Raw genomic sequence first — 20,884 nt, forward strand, 5'->3', positions numbered from 1 at the left:
AAGATGAAAAGCTTTGCGGAATTAGTACGTTTTAAGTTTGTTCTTAAACATGACAATGGAAGTTGTGCTCCTTAGTTCAGCCGGAAGATTGTTCCATAGTGTGGGAGGAGCACAAGGGTTTTCAACATTCTACCACTTGGGAATACTAAGGAGACATCAGTTGATGACCTTAAGAATTAAAAGCCTGATGGCTTGACTACAATGATATTGGTAAGGTATGGGCCTATTTCATGAATACATTTCCAGGTAATTAATAGTATCTTGAAGTTAATGCGGTATTCAATTGGCAGCCAGCGTAGCGTTTTGAACTCGCTGAAGCTTTTTTAAATGGCAGTCAGGTAATCCATATAATAAACTATTGCAATAAGAATAGAATAGAAATCTTTCTTTATTCTGGATACTCAGTCAGTATTGTTACACTGTTCTTCCCTCCAGGGTATTATCTTAAACTACATTATATAACAAAATAAAATTAAAAGAAAAATTCATAAAGAATATATATAAACAGTATATATATATATATATATATATATATATAAATACAAGAAACAGAAAAGAAAAACAAAAGGGGAAATTAAATGAGATTTTTAAAGGATTGTAAGGAAAGTGAATGAATATTGCAACGAAGGTCAGATGACAGATTATTCCATAATTTAACAGAACGATATTTAAATAGTCTAGTCTACTTGTAATGAAGGCGTGACAAGACTTGTGAAAGCAGTGTTGTTGACAAATCTACTGATCAACGTATATTGTGAAGGTGATAAAAACTCTTTGAACAGATTTGATTGATATTCATTTTCATGGACATGATCTTTAACATGTTTGACTCATTTAAGCTCAACACTTCCCATGTTAATGTTTAGGTCTCCAATCTTTGATAATTGTTGCCTGGTGCCAATGATCATAAGCTCAGTCTTGTTAGAAGCTTATTTTCATACATCTACTCCTGAATGTCACCCATGCAGGCTATGGTACCGGAGATAGCTTCGCGTACGCTATCTGGCGAACCTGGATCAAAGGACACATATAATTGTGCGTCATCAGCGTAACAGTGTGCACTTGGGAGATGATTATTAATTAGTTTGAAAAGAGGTGCTGTGTACAGGGTAAGTAGGAGTGGCCCCAAGCAGGAGTCTTGTGGGACGCCGCATGTTAAATCAAACTTGTTACAAACACTTTCACCAACAATAATCCGCTGGGTACGCTTTGTCAAGTATGATTTAAGAAGATTTAGTGCTGATCCTGTCACCCAAAATTCCTTTCGAATCACCCCAAAAAAATGGCATTTTTAAACCTCACCTCCTCCAATTTTGATGAAATTTAGAATATAGGTAGATTTATCGGGCCAATGGTTTTCGAGTTATGGCAATTTCATTTTTTTTAAAATTTTTTAGCGAAAAAGGGCGTAGCCGCCAAATTTCAAATTGCTGTAACTTGGCAACCACAGGTCCGATTTAAAAAAAACAAAGCATTTTTGTAAAGGAAAGACCCTAAGGAATCTAAATCTGGCATTATTTTGTGCATTTGAGTACTTTTGAGTTGGTTGACCTATTGACCCATATTTTGACCTTGAAATTTACACTGTGGGACATGCCCAAACTCTTTGACACCATTATGAAAAATGTAACCCTATGTGTCAACTACAACATATAACAAAATTGGACGGGTTTTCTTTCTTATACTTGAGCAAATTGGGATGGAATATAGGCCTACCTTAAAGTTTCTAGTAAATTCTGTGTATTAAGAATACAGAAGGTGAGCAAACGGAGCCTACATGTACATTGTCCAGCTGTGGTATCAACTTGCATTTTTAACAGATTCTTATCAATTTCACACTGCAGTTCTGTCTCCTGATTACTTTTAGGGCAATCTTAAAGAGTTCAAGTTGTTAATGTTGCGTAGTAGGATAGAGCTTGGGGATATACGCACAATATGCCTACATCATGAGCAAGTTCTTCTTTCAAAGTACTCTACTCTCAAATGAAAGTGTTGTGATCCTTGTGACCTATATCCAAACAAGAGGACTACTAAATCTTTAAAAGTGGTATCCATGGATTACTATAAACGTTTGATCAACCCTCCACCAACTATCATACCTGGTGAGAAACTATGCCCAAGAGATATTTGTCACAATATTTAGGATATTTCATTCTACTTTGCAGCACTGCTAACTGAATCGTGAACTAATGAATATGCATAGTTGTATGACTCAAGTTAAAACGGACTGTGAATGGAAATAAGTTACATGAATATTAATGAGGTTAAGGCAAAGTGGCAGTGTATGATTCGTGCATTTAAGTGGAGTGTAAAAGTATGCAAATGTATTTAAAATGGTTAGTTTACAGGTATCTAGCCAGGAGTTGAAGAGAGAATATCTTAAAGGAAATATGTGGACTGAGGAGTGTCGGTTAAAGGACATATCAGTCGAGGCACATTTTAAGATAAAAGTACAAGGCTTATATGTAAAAGCTTAAAGTAATTATACGTGAGTGATAGCTGAAGTAAGAGAGCTTCACAGTACTTTTGAATCAAGAAATGAAGTAAAGAATTGACCGTGAGTACTGTTAATAGTTGATAAATCACAATATCTACCTATTGGCATATATAGGGTAGTAGTACTAATAGTGCATGTATTTTGATATGTTATGGGAATACTTACCTTCAATATGTATATACATATATAGATATATGCTATGTATAGGATATATGCTATGTATAATATGTTAAAGCGTATTTTGATAGAAAAGGAATACCATTAGCATACCATTCTATATAAATGTTGTATTCATTTATAGATGGTCGGAGGAGGTAGAGCCAAGTAGCCTATACTCAAGACTTACGTACCAAATATACTAAAGTGATATTGCAGACTGAGTGGGAAAAGCCCTAGCAGTTAGCAAGACTTAGTAGATGATCTGTACTTCGAATGCACTATTACAGTGATAAAGATTCTGGGAGGTAGCACAACATTTTGTCATTGGATATGCAAAACGAACTTTAATTTAATTAAAACCAGTTGATTTTATATATATTTTGTTTCTGTGTCTTATGTCCAGTCAATGTCGTGACATTTGGTTGAAAGGTGTAGAAGAAATGTGTTTGATGTGGAAGGATTGGTGAGTAAGGGAATATTGTGGGAAAGAGTTAAGTAAATATGCTGTGAAACTTTGGATGAACCCAGTGGGTCCCTCAGCAGATCCCAGCCATCCTTCCACTCCCTATGCGTCTGATGTTAATACTGATGATGAAGCAATAAGTTCACTTGAATGAATTGAATCATGTATGTAGTTACTCCATCTTTGGAGTGTCTGCGCCTGGCGACAAAACTCTGATTTCGGAGATTCTGCGTACTATACGCCAAACCTCCGAAATCGGAGTTTTCAAACTGTTATTCAAACCTCCACTTTCGGAGTTTCTGTGTACTATTAATTAAACAAGCTCTCTCTATATAGAGAGAGCAACATTTTTAATCAACCCTCCAATTTTGGAGGTTTAGCGCACTATACGCCAAACCTCTGAAATTGAAGTTTTCAAACTTTTATTCAAACCTCCGATTTTTGAGTTTGTACTTACTATTAATTGAACAAGCTCTCTGTACATAGAGAGAGAAAAATTTCTCTATATCTCTCTATATATTCTCTATATAGAGAGAGCAACATTTTTAATCAACCCTCCGATTTTGGAGGTTTTGCGCACTATACGCAAAACCAGAAATTGGAGTTTTCAAAGTTTTATTCAAACCTCCGACTTTTGAGGTTTTTCGTACTGTAGGTACGCCAAACCTCGAAAATCGGAGTTTTCACACTTTTAATCAACCTCCGATTTCGGAGGTTCTGTGTACGATACGCCAAACCTCCAAAATCAGAGTTTTCAAACTTTCAAACAAACCTCCGATTTTGGAGTTTCTGCGTTTAGTACGCAAAAACCTCTAAAATCGGAGTTTCCAAATTTTTATTTAAACCTCCGATTTCGGAGGTTCTGCATACTATATGCCAAACTTCCAAAATCGGAGTTTTCAAACATTTATTCAAACCTCCGATTTTGGAGTTTCTGCGTACTATACACGAAAACTCCAAAATCGGAGTTTTCAAACTATTAATTAAACCTCCGATTTCAGAGGTTCTGCGTACCTCCAAAATCGGAGTTTTCAAACTTTTATTCAAACCTCCGATTTCTGAGTTTCTGCGTACTATACGCGAAAACTCCAAAATCGAAGTTTTCAAACTTTTATTCAAAACCTCCGATTTTGAGTTTCTGCGTATTATACGCCAAACCTCCAAAATAGGAGTTTTCAATTTTTTATTCAAACCTCCAAAATCAGAGTTTTCAAACTTTTAATCAAACCTCCGATTTCGGAGGTTCTGCGTACCTCCAAAATCGGAGTTTTCAAACTTTTATTCAAACCTCTGATTTCTGAGTTTCTGCGTACTATACGCGAAAACTCAGAAATCGAAGTTTTCAAACTTTTATTCAAACCTCAGATTTTGAGTTTCTGCGTATTATACGCCAAACCTCCAAAATAGGAGTTTTCAAATTTTTATTCAAACCTCCAAAGTAGGAGTTTTAAAATTTTTATTCAAACCTCTGATTTTGGAATTTGTGCGTACTGTATAGGCTCTAGGTAGAAAATTGTAGTTATTAAAAGAAGGGCTCTCACTATATAGAGAGAAATAATAAAATGACTATTTTGATACTGATATAATAATAATAATAATAATTAAATTGTAATTAATTATTAATAGAATATTCTGTCGTTCGCTCTTTTCATTGGGTGATTATGCATGTACAATCAGTGGCGTAGAAAAGTATTTTTTATTGGGAGGATGATCGGCGTGTCAGTGTCGTAACAGGCACGGGGGGGGGGGGAAACTGACCATCCCCTGATGGTTTTTACCGGGCAGACTAAGCTGTCGTACCGGGCTGGGTAATAAGAGAAAAGAAAGAGAGGAGAGGGAGGGAAAGAGAAAGAGGAAAAGAAAAGGAAAGAAAAAGAGAAGAGAAAAATAAAGACAAGAATAAAAGGAAAGAAAAAGAAAAAGAGAAGAGAAAAATAAAGACAAGAATAAAAAGGAAGATATCATAATGACCAGACTCACAACACCCTGTAAACCCCTTCTCCACTTCAAAAACTGTCATAACTCCTTTGATCTATGCTGCCCGATGGCATAACCCCTGGGGGACAAGGGGAAAATATCTATCTTTGAAAAATCTTTCCCACCCCTTTATAAATGCCCTTTTCATCCCCTGAAAGTGCCTAAAAACCTCAAATTTTGCGTGCTTTGCGGGCATTTCTTGTTCACATATAGGCCAATTTCCTCTAAAAATTGCACTTTTTAGGGAGTTTTGATCAATTTCTACAAAATTAGAATTTAAAAAACCGGGGGACAAGGGGAGAATATCCATCTTTGGAAAATCTTTCCCCACCCCTTGACAAATGCATCCTCTGAAAGTGCCTAAAATTCTCAAATTCTTTGAGCACATTTCTTGTTACGGTAGGCCAATTTCCTCTATAAATTGCACATTTCCGACGAAATTAGAATTAAAAACACAAAAATATTTTGCGCGCATTTTTTAGGGCTTTTTTAGGTTTATCATTTTAAGTTACCGTAATCAAAAACACATAATAATCCCAAATTCAAGAAAGACAAATTTAAGATAGATCGTTTTAACCTAAAAGAAGGGCCTCAATGTGTATTAATGGTGAAAGAATATGTTTGTAATAAATAAAACCATGATGAAAATGCTTATATTTAGTTTCAAACACACATGTATGGCCTATATTATGAATAAGATAAGCCCTATGTCATATTGTTTTCTATATGGGCAGTGGGGTGGGTATGGTAAATTACTAACCGGGAAAATAAATACTCACTCTGACCCAAGACCCCTGTTACGCGCCTGATGTTAGTGTCAATGTGTGCCCTTGTGCGGACAGGGGATGTGCCCCTCTCTGAAGCTGGAAACCTTGTTTTTGCAAAATAAATTGATGCAATTTGCTATTATAGGCCTAATCAATAAACTCCTCATCAACCAATATAACCTTAAACATTCTTGGAATTGACATAACATTTAACTGATGTCGTACACACCCTTCAGTGTGAAATGTGGCTCTCTTTGCAAGCACATCTAATATCTAAGTAAAGAAGAGCTTAGATTGGTACCAAATAAAATAATTTTGTTATCAACATTAATACATTATGCTAAATTTCATCTTTGTAAGCGCACAAGACAGTGCAAATTATTTCTGTGACAGTTTTTTGAAGTGTGTAAAGCTCCATTTTATCCCATACATAGTCAAAATATTGGGGGGATGATACAATGAACCATCCCCACCTTGTCAAATATTGGGGGATATATCCCTGCATCCCGCAGGGATCTACGCCTATGTGTACAATGTTTAAGTATTCCAACATAGTGATTCTTTTAAGTGAGATGACCACGTGGTTGAGGTTGTGGCGTGATCAAAAATGGTATTTTATAAAGCCTACTTTCTCATCTAACCAGAGAAAGAATACTATGTCAATTATAAAAGCAAGATGGATTGGTGGGCGGAGAATGATATGGACGAATGGAATGTGATACGATCAAACCAAGAATAACGAAACAGACCTTTAAACTTGTAAAAGCTGTTAACCTTCAACATGCTGCGCTATACAAAATTGACATTTTTATTATTACTTACTTAATACTTATTACTAATTTACAAGATAAACGTCATTTTGAAAGAATAATAATACATATTAATTTGTATTTTTTAAATAATTATCTACTGATCAAAACTTGATAATAGGCAAAATTCCCCCACCAGACAATATTCCAGTATTTCTAAGTCTGGTTTCGGGGTTGGGATTTTGGGATTTCAGATTTATTTGCACTTAAATAATAATAATAATAATAATAATAATAATAATGACTTTATTTGAAAACGGAAAACTTGATCACAAATTAAATGTGTTTTTCACAAGGCCGTTTCTGAAGTACATAATAACAAAATTTAAATTACAAAAGACAAACAGAAATAAAGAAGTAAAAGAAACCAAAATAAAACAATTACTGTGTTATCTTATGCAAGTAACTTTCAATTATTTGTTAATAGTTTTTTAAAAGTTTGAACATTTGAGGCCATTCTCATATTGAGGTTTAGGTTATTCCAGACAATGGCTCCCTGATAGGAAAAACTTAAGTATGTCCTTAGACCTGGTCGCGATTTTTTTTTCCGTACGAAACATTTGCATGAAACTTCACTCGGGCCATCTCGGATTGACTCGAGTGAGTACGATACGAGGAACAAGAGCAGACACTTCGCAATGTCGTGACGCTCGAGTTTTACTATTATTGCTTTTTCTATGTTTACCTACGGTAGGCCTATGAAATTTCACTGACTTATGTGATGTACGTCACTGTGTAACCAACTGTGACCAGCTTCTTGGATGTTATTAAATGTTAGTATATTATCTACAACAACAACAGCTAGTACCTCCTGTTATAAAGTGTAGATAGGTACAGTTATACCAAAGACTAGAGAGAAAGAGGATAAAACTATAGGCCTATAACTACAGGCTGAGGTCTTACCTAGGCCCCTCCTTAAACTAGGCCTAGGGTCATAGGCTGACACAACAGTCATGCTTCACATACTGACATGGACTGAAATTTTAGGGGAAAAAATGGGACAAAATTGAAGCATGAAATGAAAAATAGAGCGCACAAGAGAAATATTATTAAATAAATACTATACCAATCCGGCGTTATTGAACTTGTCCAAACTATCATTGTAATGTAATTAATGTTAAAAAAAAAATAATAATAATAATAATAATAATAATAATAATTTCAGCATTAATTACCTTTGGCCTAAGCCTTGTAATGAAGAACCTACTACATACACTGTACTATTTACTAGGCCTATAAATAATAATCGTCCAAGGGGAATATCTTTTGTGTTATTTCCCCTTAATGTCGTTTTTTTAATTGTTCTCTAATTCCTCCATTGTCTAAGTTCCCCTTAAGGTACAGGTAATAATAATAATTAATAATAATAATAATAATCATCATTAAATTTCAGCATTAATTACCTTGGCCTAAGGCTTGAAATGAAGAACATACAGATACTATTTACTAGGCCTATAAATAATAACTAGCTCAAGGGGAATATCTTTTGTGTTATTTTCCCTTTGTCTAAGTTCCCCTTAACGTACAGGTAATAATAATAATAATAATAATAATAATAATAATAATAATAATAATAATAATAATAATAATAATAATAATTATTATTATTATTATTATTATTATTATTATTATTATTATTATCATTTCGGCATTACATGTAATTAACTTGGTGTAGCCTTGTAATCAAGAACCTGCCGATTACTATGCCTGATATTAATAACTATCTCATTTTTACATTCATTTGGTGTTTTGCCATTTTGACAGGTATTATAACATCCAGTATTTCGGAGCTGCCTATTCTCAGCTCTTCTCTTAATTTGAAAATAAGTGTCATTCTGTTTCGTTTGATCAGTGTTGAAGAAAAACGCGCTTTTCCTTACTCAAGTTTGTGCTTTTCCCAGAAAGCGTTCTTAGAAGGCCTAATTGTAGGCCTAGGTAATATGCAAAACCCAGGCCTAACTAAAAAATTAAAATTGTCATAGTATGTAACTCAAGTTAAAATAACACTTTTCATTACTTGTGCAGCTTAATCAAATATTTATATGTCATTTTAAACGACCCATTGGTATAAACATGGTAACATCAATGTATTTTTAAAAATTAGACAGCGACGTTCTCTCAGAAGTTGTTCTGTAGTTGTTCTGCAGACGTTTATCTGTTGATGACCTTTTGACCTCCTGAATTCTGCAATGAGATTTTCGGGTCGATTCAGCCGAGACGGCCCGAGTGGAGTTTCATGTAAATGTTTCGTACGGAAAAAAAAATCGCGACCTGGTCATGTATGTTGTATTGCGCTCTTGAAATTAGTTCTTTAAATAAGTTGGCATTTGAGAATTCATTATTTTAAACATGGTTATAGCTTCATCTTGATACAGTTTGGTGTTTATTCCAGTTTAAGTTAGTGAGTGCTTCTGAACTTGAATCATATCTTGCGACCTTTTTAATAATTTTAGCAGCCATATTTTGTAATATTTGAATTTTATTTTGTAAAGTTTGATTGCATCGTCCCCACACAACATTGCAATAATTAAAATGTGGTGCAATTATTGACTTGTACAGCATTGACTCTATGTTTGGGGGCAAGATATAATTACTTTTCCTAAGGTAGTATAATCCAGGAAGAACTTTGTTTATTACATTATCAATTTGTTTATTCCAAGTTAGATTTTTATCTATGATTACCTCAAGGTGTTTACAGTGATCAACACTCTTTATGTTTATACCATTGATGTTTATATTTAGATTTGAGTAATTTATTTTTGCTAATTTTTGATGAGTACCTATAATCATATATTCAGTTTTGTTGACATTTAAAGATAGTTTATTTTTTATTAGCCGGTTTTTAACATTTATTAGATCAGAATTAAATTTATTTGCTATATCATTAACATTTTTGGCAACACAATGGATTACTGTATCATCTGCATAAATACTTGTATTAAATTAGAAACACAGTTTGGGAGGTCGTTTATGTAAAGTATAAATATTAATGGTCAAAGAATTTAACCTTGTGGTATCCTGCGATTGCTACGGCAGCGTTCAGAAGTCACTTCGTTTATTTTAGTTACATGTGTTCGGTTTTGCAGATAATTGTTCAACCATTATATTACATGTGGATTAAGATTAAAGTTGTTTAGCTTATTAATTAAACGATCATGGTCAACAGTGTCAAAAGCTTTTTTAAGATCTAACATTACTAATCCTATAAGATTACCTTTATCAATCGCATCAATCCAGTCTTCAGTAATGTTTAACAGAGCAGCAGTAGTTGAGAAATTTGGTCGGAATCCTGATTGCTGTTCATAAATTAGAGGGTCAATGAAAGGATATATCTGATCAAAAACAGCGCGTTCAAGAAGTTTAGATAAAATGGGCAAAATAGACACGGGACAATAATCGCATGATTCTTTGCGATCACCATTTTTAAAAATTGGACATATCCTTGCGTTTTTCCACAGGTTAGGGAAAGTTCCACTTTTTAATGACATATTTATTAGGTATGTTATAGGAGCTGTAATTGAATTAATTGCAAGTTTTATTAATTTAGCAGAGATTTCATCCTCACCTGTGGCTTTTTTAAAGGAAAGTTTATTTATTTGCTCATAAATGTACTGGCATTCAACTTCCTTAAAATTTAATTTATTTTTTTTTTTTGGAAAACAACATTTGATTAAAAAGAAACAATTTAAATACATATTTGTTCATTAAAACCATCACAGTAGCATTGATAAGCTCTTTGAATTACTTTGTCTAATTAATTTTCACAGACCATCAAGTGAATGGTTGATGAAAAGTTGATGAACTACAGCCAAAGCAAATGCTCATTCTGCATCACCTGAAAGCTGAAGTCAAAAATTAAGGAAGTGCTTCCTGGTCGAAGTCATGTTCTCCCATGTATTTTTTTTGTAAAAAGACAATAATATATTAAGTACTTTTAATAGAGCAAACACCATTGAGAAATTAGTAAGATGTGAAACATTGATTGGTGGAATTACTTGAGGCTGCTACTGCAAATCAGGATGAAGCCTTGTCACTACATGAGGGATAAGGATCTGGTGGCAATTCAGGCCATATTATAGGCCATGGATAGAAACATGAATCAATTGAAAGTACTGTAGTGCTATCAGATTGGAACTGTATACTGTTTGTATGAATGTTGTTATCTATTTGATATGACATCATACCATACACTGTGTTGAGAAATATATAATACCAGATATTATTGAGGTTTTTCCTTGTATAAACATTTATCAACAACACATTTATTTTCTTTATAAAAATTTGCATTGACTTTTTGAATTGCATTGTATTGTACTTTACAATGCAATATGAAAAGAAGAAAATAACAGAACAGTACTTGCTGATAAATGGACAGGAATAAAACTAAATAATAATAATAATAATAATAATAATAATAATAATAATAATAATATTAATAATAATTAGTAATAATATGTAGGTTTCTATATAGCGCTTTATACAACTATCTATATTCAGCTATGTTTAAAGCAGTTCTGTGTAGGTATATGATGTGCTACAGTGTTTCAATAATATTCATATAAAAGTTCAGATTTTTGTCATAAACTTCTTTCAACCTTGTGTTTACTGTTGTGTGTTAAATGTATATACCCAGTGAGTGATCAGAGAGATAATGAAAGTGCTGATGGGATGCAACTGGCTGAACTGAGGTATATTAAAAATTTATTTGTTTCACCTTATTGGAATCATCAATTGCTTTACTTTTATTCATTAATTCAGTCCATATTACCAAGGTCTTCAAGCAGTTAAACAAAAATCAACAGGCATGGCAAGAAATACTGATTAATGTTATTTATTTACTTACATTGCATGCAAATAAAAACATTTGAAATTTTACATCAGCCTCAATGTGTTTTTATTTTTTAAAGTAATTCAGCCTCAGTTTTCTTTTAAAATGTACATTTTTTTAATTATAGAAAAAAAAAAAAAAAAAAGCGATTCCAAATAGAATCAAAATGTATTATATATTTAAGGAATTTCCTATCTCATTCAAAGTCGATGAACATTACTTCTTGCCCTTCCTACTATGCATATGTAGGCCTAGATAAGTAATACAATACACATTCAGTACAGCACGGTCGACTTTGGCTTAAAAAACTACAGTATGACAGTTGACAGAAGACAGGAAATGCAATTTACTACCTCTAAAATCTTACAACTATTACCAATGTATTTATTTAAAGGCTGGTATACTTATATCATATTGAATTCCACTAAAACCAGAGAACCTACGTCCAAATCTCTACACATTGTCACTTTCCTCGTGACATTGTTTACATTAGTTACCGAGTTTACAAGAACGTTTGTGATTGGCTAATAGCGTCTCATCAATGCTTAACAGGTATGGTAAGTGTGCTGTGATTGGGTACTGCTTTCGTGAACGACATTATTTTTTCGAAGATAAATTCTCATTTTTGGTTACAGTTTCCCCAAATTTACGATTGCCGACAACTATATTATGTTTCAATAAAATAGTATTGACATTTTTGTGCGAATGCCAAGTAGCGCGGATCGGTGGGTCACAGAATTCGTAAACTAAGCCGATTTTGGAACCTCAACCCACGGTCTATAGGGAAAGTTCCAATTTTTAATGACATATTTATTAGGTATGTTATAGGAGCTGTAATTGAATTAATTGCAAGTTTTATTAATTTAGCAGGGATTTCATCCTCAGCTGTGGCTTTTTTAAAGGAAAGTTTATTTATTTGCTCATAAATGTACTGGCATTCAACTTCCTTAAAATTTAATTTATTGTTTTGATTAAAAATGTTAGTATAATTTTCAATTTTATCATCATCAAGATTTTGAAATTCCTTTGCTAAATTCCGTCCTATATTTGCAACGTAGTTATTCATTGTGTTTGCAATGAGTTTTGGATCAGATTGCAGACCATCATTTGTGTTAAGCTTTAGTACTTGATTGTTTTTATTATTAGATGGGACAATATGCCTTATATTATTCCAGATGTTCTTGGAATCTTTAGTTTTTATTATTAGATGGGACAATATTTCTTTCTTACATTTCTTTATATTATGATTTACTTTATTTCTTAATTTCTTGAAATCATTCCATAAATTTGGAGTATTTTCTCTGTTAGCTTTTCTCTTAATAGCATCACGCTCTCATTAATATTACTAAATCATCAGTGATCCACGGGCTGGTTTTAGGTCTTACACGTTTTTGCTTTATAGGAGCATGTCTATTGGCTATATTTAAAAATTGTTCCTCAAAAAAAATTAGTGCATCATCAACATTTGAGTATTTTGTTATATTAGCCCAGTTAATATTTTCCATATCAAACTGAAAAGAAACTTCATTAAAATGTTTATAGCTTCTTATTTTAATATATTTATGTGTACTTTCATTTTTTTTTTCCTTACCTAAAACTGCAAATATTGCAGAGTGGTCACTAATTCCAGTATGCAAGACGCCTGATTTTGATATTTTGTCTGGATCTGATGTGTAAAAATTATCTATTAGAGTCTTGCTTTCTTGCACAATTCTTGTTGGCTCTTTAATTAATTGGGTAAAAAAATTATTTTTATTGATTTCAGTTAATTTTTTTGTGTAGCAAGATGGGTCATTGGTAAGTAAGTCACAGTTTAAATCACCAATGAGTATGGTTTCTTTTTCATTAAAGTCATTATTTTCAAGAAGTTTTTCAAAAATATCAAAGAGCTCCCCTTTAGAATCTGGAGGGCGATACCAAGGAGTTAATAATAATAACTATAATGGTGAAAATACCCCCGCCAGACACCATCCCGGTATTTCAGAGTCTAGGTTTCAGGGTTGGGATTTCAAATTAGTAGATCACTGAATTCTATCGATTTCCGTTTGTTTTTTCTAAAGGAAATCGATACCGTACATGTTTATATCAATACAAATACAGATTGAACTTGACTGTTTATTGAAAATATAATCAGGAAGCTAACTGTAAACACCATCAACATGAATTGTTTTACTGCACCGATGAAATAAATATTTAGTGAGATGGATGGCTTTGTTGTTTTGCAATATGTTCATCCATCCTTCCTCGTATTGGTGAGAGAGCTACTCTTAAATTGGCGTATTCAATTTTCCGCTTGCTACAAACCCCCATTCCTTCTGAAGGAAGAAGATGATGATGATGATGAAGAAGAAGGTATTCCTTCTTGTATTTTCTTGTCATGAATTTCACTTCAGGAGCTCAGTGATGAGAATAGTTGACGAAATGTAAAGTTATCTGAACGTGCTTCACGGGGAATCCCCACAAATTACGCCAACTCATGTGAACTAAATAGCCGCTGATCTAGATTTATACGTAGACGCACACATCGGAACTTTTATTACGACGCAGAGCTGGAAAGCTTGATGTCAAATTATCAAAGCGGAAAACTTGGTGTGAAGATATGCGCGCTCAAATAAGGGATTTTCATCAAGTTTAGTCACGGTCTTAAAATCGGGGAGGGATTCTACTGTAATAAAAATATAAAAAGGTATAATATAACTAATTATAATAACGATATGATGACAGCAATAATGACATAATAATTAAAAAAAATTTAATGAGTTATAGACATATTAAATATACTATAGGCCTATATATACGTATATACTTATACACATCTAGATGTGTATAAGAGACAGCTTATAGATTAAAAGGCAAAATACTGGAAAACAACAATGCTATGGGAAACAATGGCTGGATCTCAAGTTGGAAAAAAACAACTGCGTCTTAATCAAGCCGGTAATGATTCTTAAGACAAGTTGAACTTTTCAAGCTCGAACGGCAAAGCCTTTCCTAACGTTGTCACATGTGAGTTATGTCAAGTTGAATTTTTCTTTGCGACTGCGAAATGTTAACATTTCTCACTTCCTGTCTGGTTTCCTCATTAGAATAACCTGGCGAGGACAATTTTCACCGTTCGATTTAAACAATAGTCTAGTCCTGTAGTACAGTATAAGGGCCTACAAATCTTGATTTACTAAATTTCTCGTTATCGATTTTATTGTTTCGTTCCTAAAATATCAATTAGGCCTATATTTTACTTTGTTTATTTCATTTAACCTATCTAATATTATGTTTTGAACTGACAGAAAAATCTTATCTCCAGATAATTTTAAACCTAGCTCTGTATACATTCTTACAATACTAGGGCTTCACATGAACTTCATTTACCTCAACCAAAACTCACTCAAATGCAACACAATATCCGTTACAGCGGTACTAATATTATTTAAAAATCTTCCTAACAGTATAACACTGTTCCCCACAAGTAAACTTTTCTCATACAAATTAAAAAAATACCTTCTTTCAAATTATAATTAATGTAATACTTAGTATTTATTTTTTACATCAATTAATTGTGCATCCTCTAAGTTTATATGTCTTTTTAGTTCTTCTTAATTATATATTTACTTTATTACACTACAATATATTATCTGGCTAGCCCATCACAAGTTTTAATTGGAATTCGTTTCCAATTAATTTTAATTACAGGGCACATGCTTCTTTCAATTTAAATTATATTTACTAAATATAGTGTATATACATATAATACCTTAGACATTTGTTAATAATTATATATTTTTTATTGTTATATTGTGAAAGAAATAAATGTTGATTTGATTTGATTTGATATACAGTTATACAGAAAACATGATTTAAATGTTGAAATTATAAAATTTGGGTTGTTTAATATAAACAGGAATTAAAATTAAGAAGGAAAACAATTGTTTATTGAAATTAGCAGAAAATATTCCAACTGGCAATAGGCCTATATATTTTATTTATTTATTTATTTATATTATGTGTTTTATATATTATTTTTATATTATATAAGTTTTTTTGTATAATAAATGTAATTAATTAAATCTAATTGCAATCCTCATTCTTGACCACCACTCTCCCCCCACACGAAAAAAATTTCTGGTCCATTTACATGCAGTCAATCAAAATACTCCAGTGATAATTTACAGCTGTATAGGCAGTGGCGGCTATCAGTCTGGTAATTCCCCCATCAGTCTTCTCAAGCCCCCCACCCATCGCCCAAAGCTTGTCGGGCAGTCGGACAAAAAAAAAAAAAAAATAGGCCTACTTTTCCCATCCCAGCCATTTCAAGTCATCCAGAAGTCCCAATTTAAAAAAAAAAACTTGTTTTGGGAGTAGGGGGAACCCCCTCCCATACCCAACCCCGGCTCCACCCTTCAGCCCTCAGATAACGCTGCGTGCTATAGTTACACCCCAGTCGGACACCTTATCCCCCCTCATAAATTATATCCTAGAGCCGCCACTGTGTATAGGCTAACAAAATTTGTCAGATTTTAAATGCCTATCATAAAAAAAATGGAGGATATGCTTCTTTTTAACCATTTTATTATCAATATGTAAGTCAATGAGAGTTCTAGTTCCTCGACAATGTTGTTGTATAGGCAAGTACAGACAGCATGCATTTCCGTTTACGTTTCTTATGAAAGTTGACTTGGAGTCAACTTTTCATAAGAATCGTTTGCAATGCAACGTATGAGGGGTCATTCAACAAAAAGTCACTAAATTGCGGTTTCCTGTCAAATAGTGGAAAATCGATGTATCGTTTCCTGTCCAAAACTGTTTTGCAACGATTTTAGTTTACGTTACGTCGATTTCGCAACGTACCAGTCAAAATCGGTTTCCTGTCAAATCGCATTTTCTTACGATAAAACGACGTAATCGTAAGTAAATCTGCCTTCTACGTCGACTGGAAACCTGGCTTAAAGTACTGTATTAGTGCATTACGATCCTTCTAAAGCTATTTTACTCGTCAGCCTATGGTATTTCGGCTGTGTTAGCACACAGCCGAACCTATTGCATATGCGTCATGCACGTTGTCTTCTGCAGAGAGAAATTATGCAGCAGTTTGATTGAGAAAGAGTGTCTTGCAACATGTGTATTTAGTGATAAGAAATTCCAACAATATTTGTATGGATTGCATTTTAAGTTATCTTCAGAACATCATAAGCCACTTCAATCTTTATTTAATGAGACTAAGGGTATCCCAACCCTGGCTTCAGCAAGGATACAGAGATGGGCTCTCAATCATTCAGCTTATGATTATACTATGCTGTATCGTCCAGATATTCACAATGAGGTAACAGATAGCTTTAGTAGATTACCTTTCTACTACCCAAGGGTTAATTCCTATACCAGGTGATGTAGTGATGTTAATGGAGCACACCAACAATGCTTCATCCCCAGTAACGTCTAATAGAATTAGAAAGTGGACCGATAAAAAGCCTATACTGGCACATGTCAGAAATTGCATATTGTATGGTAAATGGGACTCTCAAATCAATCATGACTTTCAAGAATTATTTAAGCATTACTTAAGACATAAAGATGAATTGAGTGTACAGGATGATTGTATTTTGTGGGGTTCTTATATTGTGCCCACTCATAATTAATGAATTACATGATTGTCACCCAAGAATTATAATCAAATTCCATAACAGCTGAAATTACTATTGAAGCACTAAGAAGGGTATTTGCCACCCATGGTATTCCCAAAATTTTAGTGAAAATGGGCCAACCTTTACTAGCGAACTATTTAAAGAATTCGCAATGCGTAACGGGATTAAGCAGTAGCGTCCCGTTCAAACCATCATACAATGGTTTGGACAAGAGAGCCGTCCAGACGGTTAAACAGGGTCTTGTCAAGATGGCTGCAGGTTCTCTACTAACAAAATTATCAAGATTATTATTTAAGTGGGATACGGACATAAACCACCCAGGACATAAACCACCCAGGACATAAACCACCCAATTGGAATATACCATTGTTAAAGTGGGTGGGCAACAGAGTGAACAATGTTGGGTGGTCTTGCTTTTATCTAGCTTTACAATAGGACTTAATTTGCTACAATCGCCATTGAGCATGCACCCTAGCATAAATGACAAGGCAGACATGCCAAAAGCAACACCATGACCGCCATGTCCCGATGAGGGAATTTGAAATTAATAAAAAAAAAAAAAAAAAAAATTATTTTTAAATTAAAAATTACTGTAATTAAAAATTATGCCAGAGGGGACCATTGGCTTCATGGGGTAGTTTGTCAGAAGCTGGGTAGCAAAATGTAGACGTGGAGTTGGTAAATAGAATTGTGCGACGTCATGTAGACCAAATGCAACATCATTTGTCGGGGGGAAAGATCCTATTATGATAAAAAGGGGAATGTAATTTTAGAAAGTGTAATTGTCGAAAAGTAGGCACTCAGTGTTTGAACATGGAATAAAGAAGCTGTGTTCGAGTTTGAAATATAGTTTCAGAGTCATTTATTAATAGTCGTACACAAAACTATTACACCATTATTATTAAAAACTTTGCAATTTTATGTTAGTAATTTCTGATGATTTATAATTTAATCACTATCATTTGAGTCTTCATTGTTTGGACATTAAACTTGAATCAACAACTGATTGTTTAAACTAGCAGTTGAATTGTTTTAATTACTTCAGTTATTTAAATAAGCGATTGAATTACATTGTTTGCTACACTAACTATCAGTTGAGTTGTTATGTTGTAATAGTGCCTGGTAGGGATATTCTATTTTCTCTATGGATAGGGTATTAAGCATTAATTACTTTTTGTAAATTTACAACCAATTGCTTCTTCAGTCCCAAGAAAATTAGAAAAAAATTGAAATTTGTTCTTTTATAGTCTTATCCACATATCAAAATATAAAATGTCACATGTCTACTGTACAACAAAATAATTTTGTGTTTCATGACTTTGGTATTCATTAACTATACCACTTTTCTCTTTTATTAAATAATATAAATAAAATAAAAATTTGCAGATAATTTATCTCTGTTAATTCAATTATTTTTTATATATTGTCATGACTTTGCAATGGAATTGCCCAGTTATCACTGAACATTCTTGCAATACCAAAATTTAAAAAATATACTAACCAAAGACCATGAATAGTCCAACTTTTGACATCTGCTGGAATGTTGCAAGGTTCCTAAAATTAAAAAAGAAATAAACAAATTAACAAATTTAAACCACATCAAATTATAAATGATTTAAAATAAACACAGTTAAACAGAGATCAATGTGATACACCATCTTCTTAAACATCTTAAATAACAAGACAATATTTTCAAAAAGATACCTCATTATTCCAAATTCGAGAACCCCTAAAAGTAAAACTTCTTCTACCAGATTCAGTTCTGACTTTAGGCAAAATTAAATTTCCTGCAGAACTGGATCTGGTAGAATATTTATGAACACTGTCAACTGAGGTGAAAGTGTTTTGGAGAGAAGGGACTCTGCCACTCAAGCATTTGTTAACAAATGCTTCGTTAAGAAATGACCAACCCACGAGAAGTATGTAATTGAACTAACTTTGTTCGGTGATCAACCATAAGTATAACACATGCTGCTCTATTTTGTTATTTTTCTAATAAACCCTTTCCACAATTTCCCCAAACAGAATCACAATAATCAAATAAAAGTAATATGAGAGATTTATAAAGTAAATTAAGATAGTTTTTATCAATATAACGACATAATCTACCCAGGAGAGAAATTCTACTGCTCACCTTACAACAAAGTTTGTCAACATGTACATTCCAAGAAAGTGATGGATCAAACCTGATGCAAAGATATTTAAATCTGTCAACGGCTTGAATGGCAGCATCCCTAATCCTAATATCAAGATCTGCTGCACCATGTAATTTTTTCTTAGACCCAAACAAAAGCGATTTGGTTTTGTCAATATCTAACAAGAGTTTGTTCTCATTCAGCCATTCAGAAACATTTTTAAGTTCATTTTGAAGAGTAATTTTGATGTCATTACTGGATTCAGATGGATAAAAAATAGCAGTGTCATCAGCATACATGAAGACAGAACACTTAGAGATAACATTGGGCAGGTCATTAATAAAAATAATAAAAAGAAAAGGTCCTAAAATTGATCCCTGCGGGACCCCACACCGAATGGAAGCTGGGGAAGAATTTTCTCCATTAATAGATGTGATTTGCTTTCGGTCAGTCAGATAAAAGGTGAACCATTTAAGTTCCACGTTATCGAGTCCCTGTTGTTTCAGCTTTTTAAGAAGTGTGGGATGATGGACGGTGTCAAATGCTTTTTTTTATCTCGATGAGTGTAAAGTTAAATAGAGTCCATGAAGCTACTTTTTTAGGAATAACTATTGATGATAATTTGACGTGGAAAAAACACATTATTGAAAATGTTTGTAGATCATAATCTAGAAATATTGGTGTTCTTAGCAAAGTCAAAACATTTTTACCAAAGGCTTCACTCTATCAACTGTACTGCTCATTGGTTCTAACTATGGTTTGCTTCAATGGGGAAATGCCAGTAAAGTATATATAAACAAATTGTTTCTATTACTAAAACGTGCCTTAAGAGCAATATGACACAGTTTGTATCTGTGTCCAACTAAACCTTTATTTCTTAAATATAATGCTTTGAATATCTTTGACATGTATACAAGTGAAGTTGCTATTTTTATGTAAAAATACAAGCACGACATGTTAACAGCTTCACTTTTAATCATTTTTTTACTACTCACCGTGAAAACCATAACTACAATACCAGAAACAAAGATAATTTCTTATAATACAGTTAAGGTATTTTGATTGTAACTTAATGTGTACAATATAGGTCTATACTCACTTGTATTTGTACTAGTTCACTGTGAAAATAAAATTCAATACCATGCAATGCTTTTTAAATCTCTCTTTATGAATTTTTCCCAATTGTTTGACTTCATGCTTCTATGTTTCCATCCTGGGTGGGTGTAAGTTTGTCTTTGTTCATGTATTTAAATTTGCTTAACTATTATTATGTAAAGGTGATGCAACATTTTTCAGGCTGTTTGCTTTTCGTTGTATCTCCCTCATCCATATTTCATTTTTATTTATTATATTGATGTATTTTTATTGTATTTATTGAATTTTGATGGAAAATAAAGTCGTATCAAATCGTATTGTAACCAGGAATGGAACCTGAGACCTTCTGCTGTCTATGTACAGTAGATGCCTTAATCATCTGGGCCAATGAGGCTTTCGTTGGAAGTTTGATCCGATTAGATGCAATTACTTTCGCACTCTACAGTATGCCGACACAACACCTGTTTTTAATACACACTTGGTTAAACAGAGATCAATGTGATAACCCTCTTTTATTA

The 20,884-nt window shown here is 33.1% G+C and overlaps 1 protein-coding gene across 1 annotated transcript in view; it reads right to left on the reverse strand.

The window, feature by feature from the left end:
* LOC117115300 (ribonuclease Oy-like) overlaps window positions 1–20,884 on the reverse strand; it is an 86,629-nt gene that overhangs the window by 38,162 nt on the left and 27,583 nt on the right. Inside the window, exon 3 of the mRNA XM_033259032.1 lies at window positions 18,638–18,690. Within this exon, the coding sequence (XP_033114923.1) occupies window positions 18,638–18,690 (53 nt within the window). The remainder of the gene's footprint in view (window positions 1–18,637; window positions 18,691–20,884) is intronic.

The sequence above is a fragment of the Anneissia japonica genome, unplaced genomic scaffold (assembly GCF_011630105.1).
Source record: "Anneissia japonica isolate Jap-2015-1 unplaced genomic scaffold, ASM1163010v1 scaffold287800_len1627635_cov199, whole genome shotgun sequence".
In the NCBI taxonomy this organism is placed as follows: domain Eukaryota; kingdom Metazoa; phylum Echinodermata; class Crinoidea; order Comatulida; family Comatulidae; genus Anneissia; species Anneissia japonica.